Here is a 16,321-nt window from a genome sequence, read left to right on the forward strand (position 1 = left end):
AGAGAGAGAGAGAGAGAGAGAGAGAGAGAGAGAGAGAGAGAGAGAGAACAATTCAGGAAAACTAACACATGAGACAAGTCTGACAGTATTTGTAATGTTCTTCACCCACAGTCTTTCACTTCCATAAAGCAGTGAGCAATGCACATTTTCACATCTCTTCTTTACAGCCAAAGTTGGTCATTATAGTTGTATATCATTCATTTTCAGGGTTTGTTTTTTTAGTCCCATTTACAGTACTGTAGTGATTATGAAGATTGTTTTCGTGATTCTGCTTACATCTCTCTGCATTCATTCATTTAAGTCTCTTCTGCTTCTCTGAATTCTTTTTTTGTTTTTGCTTTTTGGAGGGCAATTAGAGTTAAGTGACTTGCCCAAAGTCACATGGCTAGTAAGTGTGTCAAGTACCTGAGGCTGGATTTGAACTCAGGTCCTCCTGACTCCAGGGCCAGTGTGACTTTCACTGTGCCACCTAGCCACCCCTGCTTCTCTGAATTCTTTATACACACACACACACACACACACAATATATATATATATATACACACACATACATATATGTAATGTCACAGTAATATTCCATTATATTCATGTACCATAATTTATTGAGTCATTCCCCAAATGATGGGCCTCTCTACTTTGTTTCTAGTCTTTGCTCTTACAAAGAGTGCTGCCATTAATATTTTGGGGCCTTTCTGTCTTTGACCTCCCTGGGGTAAATACTTGGTAACAAAGGGGACTTTAAAGATTATCTAGACCATAAGTATCAAACATGTGATTCTGAGGCATATGTAGCCCACAACACTTCCAAGTGTGGCCTGAACCTGATTAAAATGTAACGGAAAATATTTTTTAAAATAAATAAGAATACAATAAAGCTTAGAAAATATTAATATATAGTTTTCTGAGTTGATACACAGCTTATAAGGATCTTTATATATGGTTTAGTGACCCCCAATTCTATTGGAGTCTTGACAATGCTGACCTAGATGAAACTATTCATTTTATACATAAGGAAACGCGAGGAAATAGATGTAGAATTACCAATACTTGGCAATTGATTGAATGCAGGGATGAGGAAGAGAAGAGTTGTCCATTCTTCCTAAACTGTGGCACCTAGAATTGAACAGAAGACTTCAGGTGTGAGCTGAGCAGGGCAGAGTTCATTAGAACTATCACCATCTTGTTGGTTAGAAGCTTATCTCTCAGTGCAATCCATGAGTGGTTTTGGCTGCAATATTATACCTTTTGACTTATGCTGAGTTTGGAGTTTACCAAAATTCCCACCTCTCTTATCTCTCAGATAAACTTCAGACTTTGTCCCAACTTGTGAAGTTTATGTTTTGAACCAAAGAATAAGACATTAAATGTATTCTCATTACATTTTATCTTAATAATTACAATAATTGCTAACATTTACATAGCACCTATTATATGCCAGAGGGCAGATAGGTGGAACAATTGGCCTGAAGTCAAATTTGGCCTCAGACATTTGCTAGCTATGACCCTGGGCAGTCCCTTAACCCTGTTTGCCTCAGTTTCCTCATTTGTAAAATGAGCTAGAGAAGGAAATGGCAAACCACTCCAGTATCTCTGCCAAGAAAATCCTAAATGGGCTCAGAGAGTCAGTTAGGACTGAAAAATGACTGAACAACAATACAACCATATGCCAGGCACTGTGCTAAGCATTTTATAAATATTACCTCATTTCAATGACACCAACAACCCTTTAAGGTAAGTACTGTTATTACCCCATTTTACAGTGATCTATCCCCTATACCTCCATTCTCCTTGCTGCCCCTCCTTAAGTTTTGCCCAATGTTCTATCCTGTCAAGATTAGTTTTTTTTTATCCTAACATCTAGTATATTAGCTATTCCTCCCAGTATTGTGTCATTTGTAAATCTGACATACCATTTGTGCCTTTATCTAAGTTACTGATTAAAAAATAGTGAACAGCAAAGGTCTAAGGACAATCTCTAAGGCATTGCACGGGAAGCCTTCCTGAAGGCTGACTACTATTTGGACCCATCCATTCAATCAGTTCAACATAATTGCACAAAATTGTACAAAATTCTTTTACAACTCCCTAATCAATTCACTATCTCACTTACCATAGCACCTTTTCATCCTTCCCCAAACCTTTCACAACTAGCTTCCCCCCCCCATCTCAGCTGAGAACATTCCTTTTACATTACACTGAACAACTGAAACCATTCACTGAGAGCTCATTTTCATCCCTTCTTTCTCAATGCCACACCACTCAGATGCCCTCTACCACTGTCTCCTTTTTTCACTCCTGTCTCACATAAATAAGTAGCTCTTCTCATTATCAAAACTAATCCTACTATAGTGGTTACACTCTTAGACAGCTAGATGGCTCAGTGCATAGCATGCTGGGCATGGAGTTGGGAAGACCTGAATTCAAATCTAGTCTCATATACTTCCTACCTGTGGGAGTCTAGCCAAATCACTTTTGCCTAATTTTGTCTCAGTTTCCTCATCTGAAAATAGGGATAATAGCACCAACACCTCAGAGTTGTAGTTAGGATCAAATAAGATATAAGCACTACATAAATGTGAGCTTTTATTTCATTCACAAGTGATCCTATTCCACTTTATCTTCTTCAGCAGATTTCCTCCTTCTATCATTTCTACTCTCACTAATCTCCAGTTTCTCCCTTTCTTCTGGTCTTTACCTACTGCCTACAATCATACAGATGCCTCCTCCATCCTCAAAAAAACCCTTATTTAATTAGTTTATCCCCATTAACTATTATTCCACATTTCTCCTCCTTTTTGTGACTATACTTGAAAAGGTTGTCTACAATGATCTCTTAATTAACAAATCTAATGGCATTTTCTCAATCCTCATTTTCCTTGACTATAAGGAGGTCATACAACCTTTGATACTACAGATTATTCTCTCTACGTTTCTGTGACACAGTTCTTTCTCCTACCTGTCTACTTCTTTTGCTGGATTTTCATCCAATTTATGCCCACTAACTGTGGGTGTCACCTATAGCTCCCTCCTATGTTCCTTTCTTTTCTCTCTCTATACTGTTTCACTTGATAATCACATTAGCTCCCATGAATTAAATAATCATCTGTTGATGATTTCTTGATCTATTTATCTAGACCTAACCTCTCTCCTGACCTGCAGATTCAAATCTCTAACTGCCCATTGTACATCTTGAGCTAGATGTTCTATAGACATTTTAAACTCATTTTGTGCAAAAGTGAACTCATTATCTTTTCCCTCAAACCCCTAATTTCCCTGTTACTGTCCACTATCCTACCAGTCACCCAAACTTAAAACCTAGCTGTAATCCTTGACTCCCCCTCTCTTTTACCACCTTCCCCTCAATATCTACTCTTCTGCTATCAATTCTACCTTCAAAATCTCTCTCTTGTATGCCTCCATTTCTCCTCTGACCCTGCCACCACCCTGGTCCAGGCCTTCATCTGTCACATCTGCACTACTGACAGTAGCCTTCTGATTGGTCTCACTTCCTGAAGTCTCTTGCTGTTCTATCCAACCTATCCTCCACTCAGCTATCCAATTGATCTTTCTAAAGTGAGTCTAATCATGTTACCTAATCATTCAATAAATGCCTGTGCTTCCCTATCACTTTAAGGATCAAATGTAAAATTCTCAAGCCCTTTACAACCCAATTCTCTCCTACCTGTACAGAGTCTTCCCCTATCCCATCTACTCTGTGATCCAGTGACACTGGCCACCTTGCTGTTCTTAGAACAAGACACCTGAGCATTTTCACTGACTGATTCCTAAGCTTGGAATTTTTTCACCACTACCCACACTGTACCTATCCCACACTGCCTTCATCTCCATATCTTGTCTTTCCTGTTTCCCTTCATGTCCTAGCTAAAATCTCACCATCCACAGGAAACCTTTCCTGATCTTCCTTAATTTTAGTGCCTTCCCTCTACTGATTATTTCCAATTTATCCTGTATATATCTTATTTATATATAGTTGTTTGCATGTTATCTACTCCATTAGAATGTACTCTCCCCTCAGAACAGGGGATTTTTTTGCTTGTTTGGTTTTCTTTGCCTTTCTGTGTATCCCCAGTGCTTTAGCACAGTACCTGACTACCATCTTTCCCATATATTTCCACAGCTTTGATATCCAGGGAAATATTAGAAGAGAAGCAATACTTCTCTTTTAAGCATCCTGAAGACATGAGTAAAATAAGGGCAGGAAAGGTTAAAAACTAAAAATTAAGTATTTTCCTAGCCATTGTAGAATTCTTACTAAACTGCATAGTCATTAAGCATAAGTTGGGTAGGTAGTTGGTAGGCAGTTGATAAAGTTTTTACTTTTTTTTTTTTGGAGGGGGAAAGGCAGGGCAATTGGGGTTAAGTGACTTGCCAAAGGTCACACAGCTAGTGAGTGTTAAGTGTCTGAGGCCAGATTTAAGTTTTCACATTTTCTCTTTGCTAGTACTCTAGTATCTATAAACAGCATTAATGGAGACATTTTTCTTGTTATTATATACAATTTAATATCCTTCTTTCTCTCCCTTTCATTCCTTCTCTCCCTCTCATATTTATTAAAAGTAAAAATCCTTGGTTCCAATTTTTCAAAAACTAAGTTTCCCAAACATCCCTCCATGGCTCAAGACTGTGGCCTTCTCTACTCTTTTTTGATATCACCCCCCTTCCCCTGCAATTCTCCTTTACCATGTGCCTCATCATCTGAAAAATTCCTTCAGGAATACATCTACCTGCTCCTTATTCCCTACCTTTTTCTGCAGAAGAACCAGCCTTAGCTAGCTCAAGGTATGAGCAACTCTGGGCCACAAAATCACAGAGACAAAAATGTGATTTGGAGGTGGGACAAGAGAGATAGGAGAGGTCACAGTGAGACCAGACTAGATTACTAACATCTGGGAGCCCCTTTGGTAAAGACTATATGTTGTGGAGAGAGCAAAGTAAGGGGTCAGAAAAGGAAAGCTTTATTGCTTAAATAAAGCTAACTCCTGGTCCTGAGAATTCCACTGGAAGAAGCTAATGTTTAGACACAGGTTGCTCTGGCAGCAGCCATAGCTGAGCTAATATCCTTTTTGTCAATCAAAATCAACTGTTCCTTTTGCCATCTCCTACCCTATTTCAAGAACAAGGTTCTTTGCTCCACCGAGATACCCATATCCTATCACCAGAGAGCTGTGTTGCCAATGGTGACACTGGGCAACCTAGCAACCTTCTGTTTTAGTATTCAGCATATAAGAGTTGAGAAGTTAATAGCTTAGCATAGCAACAAAAGATTTTCTTCCTTCATGTGCTGTGGGAAAGCCCTGGACTGAAGGTTGTAAGACCTATGTTCAAATCTCAATTCTGCTTGTGTCATCTTGGACAAGGTATTTATTCTCTCTGGGTTTAGTTGAGGAAATTCATTAAATAAGAGCCTTGTACTAGACTACGTCTGAGGTCTTCACCTGCTTTTTAACGCCCGATATCTGATCCTCTTATTGACAACAATGCCTTTAATTTTACATAATAATGATTAACTTTTGCATAATATAAGATTTTAAAAATAATTTTCTTTACTACAGTTAGGTAGTGCAACTATTATTACTCCAATTTGATTCAGGAGAAAACTAGGGTTCACAGAGTTTAAACAAATTGCATAAGTTTAAATGGTTTATAAATAGTACAGCTGAAATTCATATCTAGGTCTCTCAATTGATGCCATGCCCAGTGCAATTATTATACTACCACACTGTCTTTTGGGGGGGAGCAGGGAATTGGAGTTAAATAACTTGCTCCAGGCCACACAACTAATAAGTGTCTGAGGCTGCATTTGAACTCACATCCTCCTAACTTTAGGGCCTGTTGCTTTATCCACTGTGACACCTAGCTGCCCCACACTGCCTGCTAAAAAGCAAGGATCCCAAGGAAATAATTCGGGTCCTCTACCAATGGATTGGTGACTTCATTAATGTGTGTTGCCCTCCAATGACTCAGACTGAAATCTATCCACATCTGCTCAACCTGTACTCCTGTCTATATCTTCCTCCAGATCCACTACAGGAGTTCTTCTACTCAATGGGCATTCTTTAAGTGCCAGGAGTTAGGAGACAGTGGATAGAGCAATGTACCTGGAGTTATAAAGGCATGAGTTTAAATTCAGCCTCAGGCACTTACTAGCTGTGTGATCCTGAGTAAGTCATTTAACCTGTCAGTCTCGGTTTGCTCATCTTTAAAATGGGGATAATGGCATGTAACTGCCAGGATTGCTGTGATGATAAACTGAGATATATGTAAAGAAGTTTTATAAAACATTAAAGACCTATTAGAAATTCCATTATTACCTATTATATTCAAACCTTTGAAGGGCTATCATAAAGGAGGGATTGGGCTTGTTCTGTTTGGCTCTAAGAACCAGAAGCAATAGGTGGAAGTTACAAAGAAGCAAATTAGGCTTGAGGTTAGGATAAACTTCCTAACAATTAGAGATATCCCAAGGTGGAATAACCTGCTTGTAATAGCCCCTCCTTGGAGGTTTTCAAGAGAGGCTGGAAAGTTGGTGAAAGTAGGGATTCCTTTTGTGTTTGGGTCTGACTAGATGGCTGCTGAGGTCCCTTTCAGTTCTCATATTCTCTGATTCTGTGACTCTCTGACCTTCAGTAGATACTTTTGAGGGCTATTTCTTATCTCCTATCCCAATTTCTCAATCATATGTTTTTCTAACAACCTCCTTTGTCAGCTTCTCATGCATGATTATTTTGTTGTATTGTGTTGTGGCCTGCTCTTATTCACTATTACTCATTGAGTCTTCAACTTCAGTTTTTTGAAGATTATTATAGTATTCTATGATTGGTAGTCATTGAAGTATAAATAACTGATAATCAGAACAGTTTGAACTACCGTGTTTCCCCGATAATAAGACACTGTCTTATTAATTTTTTTGGACAGAAAAACACCAGAGGGCTTATTTTCATGGGAGGGCTTATTTTAATGAACATTAACAGCAATTTTAATAAACAGGTAAATGTGAACAAAAAAATGTACCTTTATTCAATAAGCAAATCACTGGGGAAGAACAGGATGACGCGCTCACTGCTGCAGCTCTGATTGGATGCAGCTCGGAGGGCGGCGTGCATTTCACGGGGCGGCGGGGACGGGCGAGGGGAGGGGGGATGGGGAGTAGAGGGGGTGCGTGAATGTAGCATGTAGTGCAGGGGATCACCTTCCCTACAGTAGCAATCTCAATAGGGCTTATTTTCGGGGGAGGGCTTATTTTAGAGGAATCTTACACAGTAAGGGGAGGGCTTATTTTCGGGATAGGTCTTATTATCGGGGAAACACGGTAGTAGTAGGAAAAGAAACCTTATGTGCACTAGATCCCTGAAGGAGAAAAAAGGAAAAAGAAGACTGAAAAGTGAGGCCACAGACCCTAAAACAAATCACCTAATATACAACTTTGCCTATAGTTCTTCCCATTTACTATCAATTGTAGGGTATGCCTGCAGGGTAGTCACCAGAATCAGAGCAGTGTAAATACCCTAGGGGTTTTTATGGTTCTTAGAGCCCAATCACCTGAATGGACAAGGTTCTAGTGTTTATCTTGTGTGTATACATACATACATACATACATACATACACACACATAAATTATCTGCATGTTTCTTGGGATGATAATTTTATTGTCCTAATGATTTTAATGTCTTTTTTTGTTTACCTGATATTACTCGGTTTCTTCAAATGTATAATGTTTCATTACCTTGATTTATAGCTTGGTTTGTAAATGATTTATAATTGTGTGAGAGTATTCAGCATATATAAGAATAAAAGTAAAACATGATTCCTTCTCATCTAAAGGAAAAATAGTTACCTTTTGCAGTCATCAATTTCCTCCTCTCCATTTACTTCCACTAACTTCTACAATACTTCCATTATCAAATTAGCTAGAATGTTTTTGATGTTTAGTCACTCTTCAAAATGTTTATCTTTAAAAACAATTACCCTGTGACTGTCACAGTCTGTTGCAACTTGAGTAGCAGAAACTTAGGTGCCTTACTAGAATTCATTGGCCAGTGTGGTTTAGTGGGAAGCCCATTGAATTTGGAGACAAACTAGTTTGGCAGAGGTGAAAATTGACCTATAGGACCAATCCTATGGAGCATGCCCAGAGTTTCCCTGCCTGGTTCTGGACCTCTTGGGACCTTAGGGCATGCTTCTAGCCAGATGATGACCTAGCACTGAAAGAACCTAGTGTTTTGATTTGATGTAGCAAACTTTGCATAGTCTCTTGGTCCTTTCCCCTCGTGAAATGCTAAAACAATTTAAAAGAGACACAGCTTTCAGAGACTCCCAAGGGTGGCTAATATTGTATTGTTTCTCTGAGCAACCTGTTTTACCAGTAGACATGTGCCTAGAGCTGTTTGGAAAATACTGAACAGAGGTGAAATGTAAAATGCCTAATCAACAGCCTTTCAAATTGTTGATGATGTTTAAGCATAACTTCTCAGAGGATCATATCTATATAACTTGTTGATGAATTTTAAGTTATTCTATTAATGTATATTGCAAATCCCTTGTGTTTCATTTTTCTTTTGCATGCAGGAATAAAATACTAGTCCCATATCTGACCCATATTGTACACAGAGTACTTTTCTGCTACCCCATTTTATGGACACTAGACATTAACCATAATGTAAACTATAAGAAATTTTCTCTGGAGGCACTGGGGTAGGATTTAATGATCCAAAGAATATGAGAAAAAGAAGTCTAGATACATTTTCAGAGGCCAGGCTTCCCCCGGACTAACCCTGGTCCAAACTGCATGACAGTGGTTTTTCCACAGTTGTTCTTCCTTCATTCTCAGAGGACAAATGACATCATAAGAGTGATGTCTTGACTTTCTCTTCATTTGGATTTAAATGAAGCAGGGTTTCACCTTTAAAGTCTTCAACCTCACCATCTCCTCTAGAGTCATCAGAGGCCAGAGGAAAGACAAGAATCAAGACAACTATCAATGGCCCAGGGTTCAGTAGCTGACCCTAAAAGTTCTCAATTAAGGTCTTTCCCAGGTCTCAGTTTATCGGAGACAATACACATTGAAAGACTAAGGGTTAGGTAGTGGTTGTTTATCCTTCATTATTTTTTTTTATGAGCAATCCGGGTTAAGTAACTTGCTCAAGGTTACACTGCCAGTTATTTCTGGGTGTGGTGCTGAGTATCTGAGCCCAGATTTGATCCAGGTCATCCTGACACTGGAGCCAGTGCTCTTACTCAATGAGCCACCTGGCTGCCCCTAAGCAATTGGGGGTTACATGGCCAGGTGTTTCTGGGTGGGTGCTAAGTGTCGGAGCCCGGATTCGATATCCAGGTCATCCTGACACTGGAGCCGGTGCTCTTACTTGCTGTGCTACCTGGCCGCCCCGTTTAGCCTTCATTATTGAAGAGGACCGTGACATTAGGAAAGTGCTGTGACTTGCAAATGAAGTAGATTTAAGAAGGGAAAGCTATGCAAAGTCACTAGCCTCACTTTCTTCTCCAGAGCCATCTGGGTCCAGTAGCAAGATAGAGATCAGGATGACTGGAGATGGCACCCAAAGGCTAGGCAAGAACCAAGACAAAAGATGGCCTATTTTAACCACCTAAAAAGTTTCTGGACAAAACAGAAAACAATTGCTATTTATACTCATTCTAAGCCATCAAAACCTAAAGGATGAGCAATAGAGGCATGGGCTGGGGACTATTATTCAATGAAAGTTGGGTGATTTGGGTTTAAAGATTAGTCAGGTAGCTCTATTTGAATCACAATGGGCTTTTTGTTCCAGCTTTTTGAAAACTAAAAAAATAAATAAATAATATGATAAAATCCAGCCCCTCAAACTTACAAAATACAAGTGACCAAAAACTAAATTCCTATAGACAGAGCATCCACATGTAAAGGTTTGGAGCCCCAGGAAGCAAAAGTGACCTTATGTGGTGAAGGAAGAAGCAGAAGAGGGAGAAGGAGAAGAGGAAAGAGGAGCTGAGGAAAGAGAGAAAGGAGGAGGAAGAAAAGAAGGAAAAGAAAAGAAGAGGAAGAAGAAATAATAATGGAATTCCTCAACTTGAATTGGCATATTGAGTCCCCAGAGGGCAGCTACTATATACTCATAGAAAAGATGGTAAAGAAAGTTAATATGTTCTCCAAAAACCTGGTTCACTCCTTTCCACAAATACACACAACATCCATTGGAGGAATAAGCTTAAACTTAGAGCAAAATAGTAGTGAGGTACTTGTGTAAAAAATATGTGACAAAGGTTTAAAGTTACAACACTTGCTCTGGAATTCCTCTTTGCAGAGTCCTCATGTAGAATCTTTGTTGTTGTTGCTGCTGTGGCTGCTGATCCTTCATTCTTGAAGGGGACCAATGACATTACAAGGGTGATGTACAGACTTCTGAGTGGATTAGATTTAAGTGAGAATGAGCTTTGCAAAGTTGTCAGCCTCATTCCTCCAGAGTCATCTGTTTTTCCACATTAGACAATGTTTTAATACTGTCCCTATTTACACTCACACTGGGCAAGTCATTTATAATATCTCTATACGTCACTTTTCTCATTTATAACATGAAAGGATTAGAGATTTGACAATGTGATCTTTACTGTATCTTTCAACCTAAATCTATGATTCTCCAACTAACCTTTAATATCTATAAATTCTTCATTGAAAATCCATTTTAAGGTAATTTCAAATTTGTCAATTTGGCTTCATTTGGACAGCTCTCAAGAGTCAAGGTAGTATAACAAAAAGAGCAGGAGCGGTTAGGTGGTGCAGTGAGTAAAGCACCGGAGTCAGGAGAACCCCAGTTCGGTTTGGGCCTCAGACACTTAACACCCACACGAAAACTAGCCGTGTAACCTTGAGCAAGTTACTTAACCCGAATTGCCTTCCAAAAGGCAAAAAAGAAAAAAAAAGAGCAAGGGATCTGGAATCAGGAGACCTAAAACTTAGTCCTGGCTCTGCCATTTTGTGACTAGGTAAGTCACCTTACCTTGCTGTACCTTTATCTCTTTATTTGTAAAATGAGGGAATTGGATTAGCTGATTTCTAAGGTATCTTCCAGTTCTAAAATCCTAGTATAACAACTTACATTTGAATAGCACTTTAAGATTTACAATGACTTTCCACACAGAACTTTGACAAAAGTAGCATAGAAAACCAGGATGGGCCATGCTTTGTATTGTTATAATTAAACAATCAATAAGCATTTATTAAGAACCTGTACCAGGCACTGTAGGTCTACTGGGCAGTACAGTAGCTACAGTACTGAGCTTGGAATCAGTAAGACTTTTCTCCATGAGTTCAAATCTAGACTCAGACACTTACTAGCTGTGTGACCCTGGGCAAGCCACTTAACTCTGTTTGCCTTAGTTCCTCATAAGTAAAATGATGTAGAGAAAGAAGTGTCAAATCACTCCAGTATCTTTGCCAAGAAAACCCCCAAAATGGGATCACAAAAGAGTTGTAGAAGACTTAAACAACACAACAGCCAAAGTCAGGCACTGTGCTAGATGCTGGGACACAAAGACAAAAATGAAATAGTTCCTATCCTCAAGAAGCTTACCTTCTGTAGGAGAAACAATATGGAAATATAAATAAGTAGTTGGGAATAAGAAGAGGTACACACTTTGGAGGAAGGGAGTATCAAAAAAAAGGTTCATATGGGAAGTAGTCTTTAAACTAAGCTTTGAAGGAAAAGAAGGATAGAGCCTTGGAATCATGAAGCCCTAAATTCAAATCCTGCCTTATATACCTATTAGCTGCATGACTCTAGTAACTTAGCCTCTCAACCTCAGTTTCCTCATCTGTAAATGACAGGGTTGAACTCAGTGGCTTCCAGCTCTAAATCTCTGAGTAGCCAGAAAGAAGTGCCTTGCAAATGGGAAGTGTTGGAGCCAAAATTTAAACCCATACCTTGACTACAGAACCAGCACCATTTCCATTATACATACTTCCTACTGAAAGTCCAACTCACTTCCACAGTATTTAAAAAGGGAAAATAAGAATTTCATGGTATTGTATTTTTGGAGAGAATTTCAAAATTATTCACCGAGGAAATGTAAACGCACGTTTTGTCCTGGCCCTACTCAATATTCAATAAATTCAATTAAACAGGTTCCATCTGTAAATCTGTGATCCCATACTTACCATACTCATCAAGTGTCTACTAGCATTGGAGTGGGGATACCAAGGCAAGAATCCAAAAATCCCTGCCCTTGTCAAGGAGCCTAATTTTCGACAGGTGGGTGGATGCAACAAGTAAAAAGTAAATGCAGGGTCATTTGAGGATGGGGAATAACAGAAACAACTTGGGGGGGGGGGGAAGTGGAGGAGTCAGTAATGTTTTCTTTAGTAGAAAGTGGCACCTGAGCTGAACCTTAAGGGAAGATTTTACAAGGAACGGGATTGGAGGGAGTGCATTCCGACAAGAGGGGCAGGTAGCCTAAGTAAAGCCGCTAAGGCTGCATTTTTACTAAGGTCGCAAGGAGCCGAGTAGAGTTGACACAGGATTATTAATATTTTTAACCACCTGTCATCGATAAAGATTCCTCGGTAGCCTTAGTTCTTAAGGCCTGACAGCGGGTGTCCGATCCTTTACCACCTGTGTGCCTTCTCACTACACCAAGACTGGGCCCAAACGCAGACGTCACCACCTTCTCAGGTGAAGCAGGAGGGTTGGCAATGCCTTCCACGCATGCGCCTTTTCGTCTCGTCCCCGCCCCCTTCTCCCCTCCCCGCCCTCTACTCCCTCTCGCAATTTGATAACGTCATTGCTCCGCGCGCAGCCTACTTAGCCTCTCGGTCCTGTAGCGGCGCCGAAGCCGCGGCGGAGGTGGGAGGAGGGCAAAGGTGGTGGGGGGCGGAGAAGAAACCTGTTTTACTACGCATGCGTGCTGGGATGGAGGCTACGCTTCTTTCTCTGCCGGTTTCCTTGGCTCGCCCCAGCCAGGGAGGGCTAAACCCCCTCCTCCTTCCTCTTCCCCCCGCCCGGCGGGGCTGCTAACTGACAGTTGGTCGCCGGGGTCCTGTCCACGCGCCGTCGCGCGCCGCCTTCTCCTACCAGGGTCCCCCCCGCCCCCTTCCCCCAGGTAGAGAGGGGCGGGAGGGGGTGTGGGGAAGAGGAGGAGGAGTCGGAGCCTGAGGAGCCTAGAACGGCGGCCACCGCGGCCCAGCCCGGCCAGGGCCGCCGGGGAAGGGAGGAGGAGAAGCCCCCCTTCCCCTGTCCCCAGTCCCCCACGTCCCTACGCTGGGGCGCCCGAGGCCCCGGCGGCGGTGGTGAGCAGTGAAGCGGGCGAGAAGAGGAGGAGGAGGAGGGTTTGGGAGGAGGAGGTGGAGGGTTAAGGCGGACGGGGCTCTCGCGCCGGGGGTGGGGGGAGAGGAGGGCACTCGGGCCTCTCCTCCGCTCCCCCCTACCCCCCACCCGCGCGCCATGTAACCCCGCCCCGCCTGGAGCTCGAGACCCCCCTCCTGTCCCCCGGACCACAACACCCCCGGCTCGCTGCCGCCACCTCCCCCCCTCCGCGCGCGCGCACCGGGCAGCTGTCGGAGAGATCCCGGAGGGGTCCCGGCGCCGATGCGGAGGGGGCTCCGCCTCCCCGCCGGGCCTTGAGGAGGCCAGCCTCGCGCCCTTTCCCACCCACCGTAGTACCCCAGGCACGAGCTGCAGCGGAGCCCGGGCCCGCCAGGGACATGAACGTGCTGGAGACGCTTGGGGAGATGGAGCCGTCTGGGGAGGAGGAGGAGGAGGAGCAGCAGCAGCCGCCGCCGCCGCCGCCGCCGGAGGAGGAGCCGCAGCAGCTGGAGACCGCGGCGGCAGCGGCGCTGACGGCCACGGCCTTGGCCTCGGCACCCGCCCGAGTGAGGAGCTCGCCTCTGGAGGAGGACGAGGAGGCGGTCGTGGTGGTCGAGGGCGGAGGCCAGGAGCAAGAGCTGACCTATGAGCTTCAGCAGGGCTATCGCATCCTGGGCGAGTTCTTGCTGGAGAAGCACCGTGGCCTGACCGGCCCTTTCCTGCAACCCCCCGGCGGTTGTGCTGCTACGACCGCCGCTGCTGCCGCCTCTACTGGCGGCGAGGAAGAGGAGGCCGTGGCCTGTGGGGTTCGAGGCACTGGGAGCGGGAGCCGCCCCCTCTCGCAGCCGGGTCTGGGCATGTGTTTGCTGAAGATGGAGGAGAAGTTCTCCAGTGGCCAATACGGAGGCATCACAGAGTTCGTGGCGGATTTCAGGCTGATGCTGGAAACCTGTTACCGGCTGCATGGGGTGGACCACTGGATGTCCAAGCAGGGTCAGAAACTGGAGATGATGCTGGAGCAGAAGCTGGCGCTCCTCTCGCGGTAAGTACAGCCTCTAGACTCACTGACACTGTGGGGAGATACACGTGTCCCAGAAACTGGGCGGGCCGGGGGCGTCTCTGATAGGTGAATGTCTGCTCCTGGAGTACGAGGAGTGGAGGAGGAGGAGTACTGGCCTGTAGAGGGAAGGAGTGTGCATTAGATTGAGTTCATGCTGTATTATTTTAAGTGGAACTGGTGGCCTAGGTAAGCCAGAAACACATAGGAATAAATGAAGTGTTCAGATATAGGTGAGGCTGTTAATTTTGAGAGCTACAAAAGAACAGGAAGATAAATCCACAGCTGTTAGACCCATGGGGTTGAAATTGGTTGGTAAGAGATGTGGTTAGATAATTCGAGGATTTTGCTATTCATTTTCGGATCAAAGGTTTGTATAGGGTGCTTTGAAGAGTAAAAGATTACTTCAGACCCTGCCTGATTCTCTCTTCTTCCTCCAACATTCCTTTCTAACTCAAGAAAGGAGGGGGTGGCGGGAGTGCGTGTTGGTTTATAGAGCCTAACCCTTTATTCCGTATTAAAGCTCATTTCAGTTGGTTTATACCACCATTTTCCTAATTACCAGAAGTACCATTAGGTAGGGTAGGCCCTTTGTATGGTTCTAGACATTTGCTTTTCAGGAGTGTGAGATAAAATTGTAGCATAATCAGATTGAAATCAAATTTAGGTAATGGACTAGCTCAGTCAATAGAGCATCTTTGATATGACCTAGATTATAACTATTTTAGGAATTACTAATATTTAGAGTTCTTCTGTAGTGTCAGAAAACTGTTGAAGATAACAAATTATTTGAATTTTCCTTTCCTGATTAGTGGAAAGCTAAGAACATTATTAGCCAGAAAACTATAATTGAAAATGTAATATTGCCCGAAGGATTGTATGTAGGCCTTTTGTATGTGTAAGGCTTTTTTATCATTTGAGAGATTTTTATTTCTTATCTTTAATTGGCAGTGATTCTTAACACTGGAAGTTTTTCTGCACTTACTAGGTTTTTAAATATCGTTCAGACACTCTGCTTTAAGGGAAAGAAACTCTCTTTGTCATGAGATGTCTAGCTCCTAATTTGTCTATTTTGTAAGTTTTATTTTGAGTTGTTTTTCTCAACATTTATATACTATTAGTATTTCTCTTGAGGCAACATGACATAATGGAAGGAGAACCAAATAAGCCCCAAAGCTAGGAAGACCTGCGAGTTTCACCTGTGACCCATCCTGATTTTATACAATTCAGTTAACCTTTGAGCATTTTAATCAGTTCTCTAAGACTGTAAGTCACAGAGAAGGTACCTACCTACATTGGTAGAGAAAGTATACTCACCTGGGAATTCTTTATACCAATAAAATCTCAGATCCAGCCCTGTCTGTTATTTCCGTCTCAAAGAGCTTAAGTTAGTGTACGGCATAGGCAATTTCCTCTTTCTCCCCACAATGTTTCCCAGATATATCGTAGCTAACATATGTCTCACAATAACAAAGCTATGATCTTTAAAATGACTAAAATAATAAAATTCTGCCCAAATTATAGTCATAGAATTTTAGAGCTGAAAGAGATGCTAAACATCTCTGAATAGAATATAGCTCCAAGAGGACAGGAATTACTCTTTTTTTTTCATGTCCCTAATGCATTCCATAGTGCCTGGAACTTTGTATACACTTAATGATACTTGGCCGAGTGACTTTGGTCCAGAACCACATAGGGTTTGATTTGAAGTTCTTTGACGACTTTGATTCAAATCCTGAGTCTGTTAACACCTTACCATGGTGACATTAGGCAAATCACTTAACCTTTCTGGGACTCAGTTTCCACACCTGTACAATGATTGTGTTGAACTAGAATAATCAATAATGACATTACTTTCTCCAAAGTTAAACTAAATCTCATGGCTTTTTCTTATCCTTCTTGACCTCTTTGTAGCTGTTAACACTTTGGATCACCAGTCACAGTCTTCTCT

The 16,321-nt window shown here is 42.3% G+C and overlaps 1 protein-coding gene across 2 annotated transcripts in view; it reads left to right on the forward strand.

Annotated features, from left to right (window-relative positions):
- The first annotated feature begins 13,521 nt into the window (after positions 1 to 13,521).
- Positions 13,522 to 16,321, forward strand: part of BRD10 (bromodomain containing 10) — a 75,755-nt gene continuing 72,955 nt past the window's right edge. The window contains exon 1 of one of the 2 annotated variants that reach the window (XM_069090770.1): positions 13,522 to 14,355. In XM_069090770.1, the coding sequence (XP_068946871.1) occupies positions 13,712 to 14,355 (644 nt within the window). In that variant the 5' untranslated portion in view covers positions 13,522 to 13,711. The remainder of the gene's footprint in view (positions 14,356 to 16,321) is intronic. The other variant, XM_069090769.1, reaches the window with a different exon arrangement.

The sequence above is a fragment of the Petaurus breviceps genome, unplaced genomic scaffold (assembly GCF_028583685.1).
Source record: "Petaurus breviceps papuanus isolate PSGF00001 unplaced genomic scaffold, PetGlider_PUasm1.0 187, whole genome shotgun sequence".
In the NCBI taxonomy this organism is placed as follows: Eukaryota; Metazoa; Chordata; class Mammalia; order Diprotodontia; family Petauridae; genus Petaurus; species Petaurus breviceps.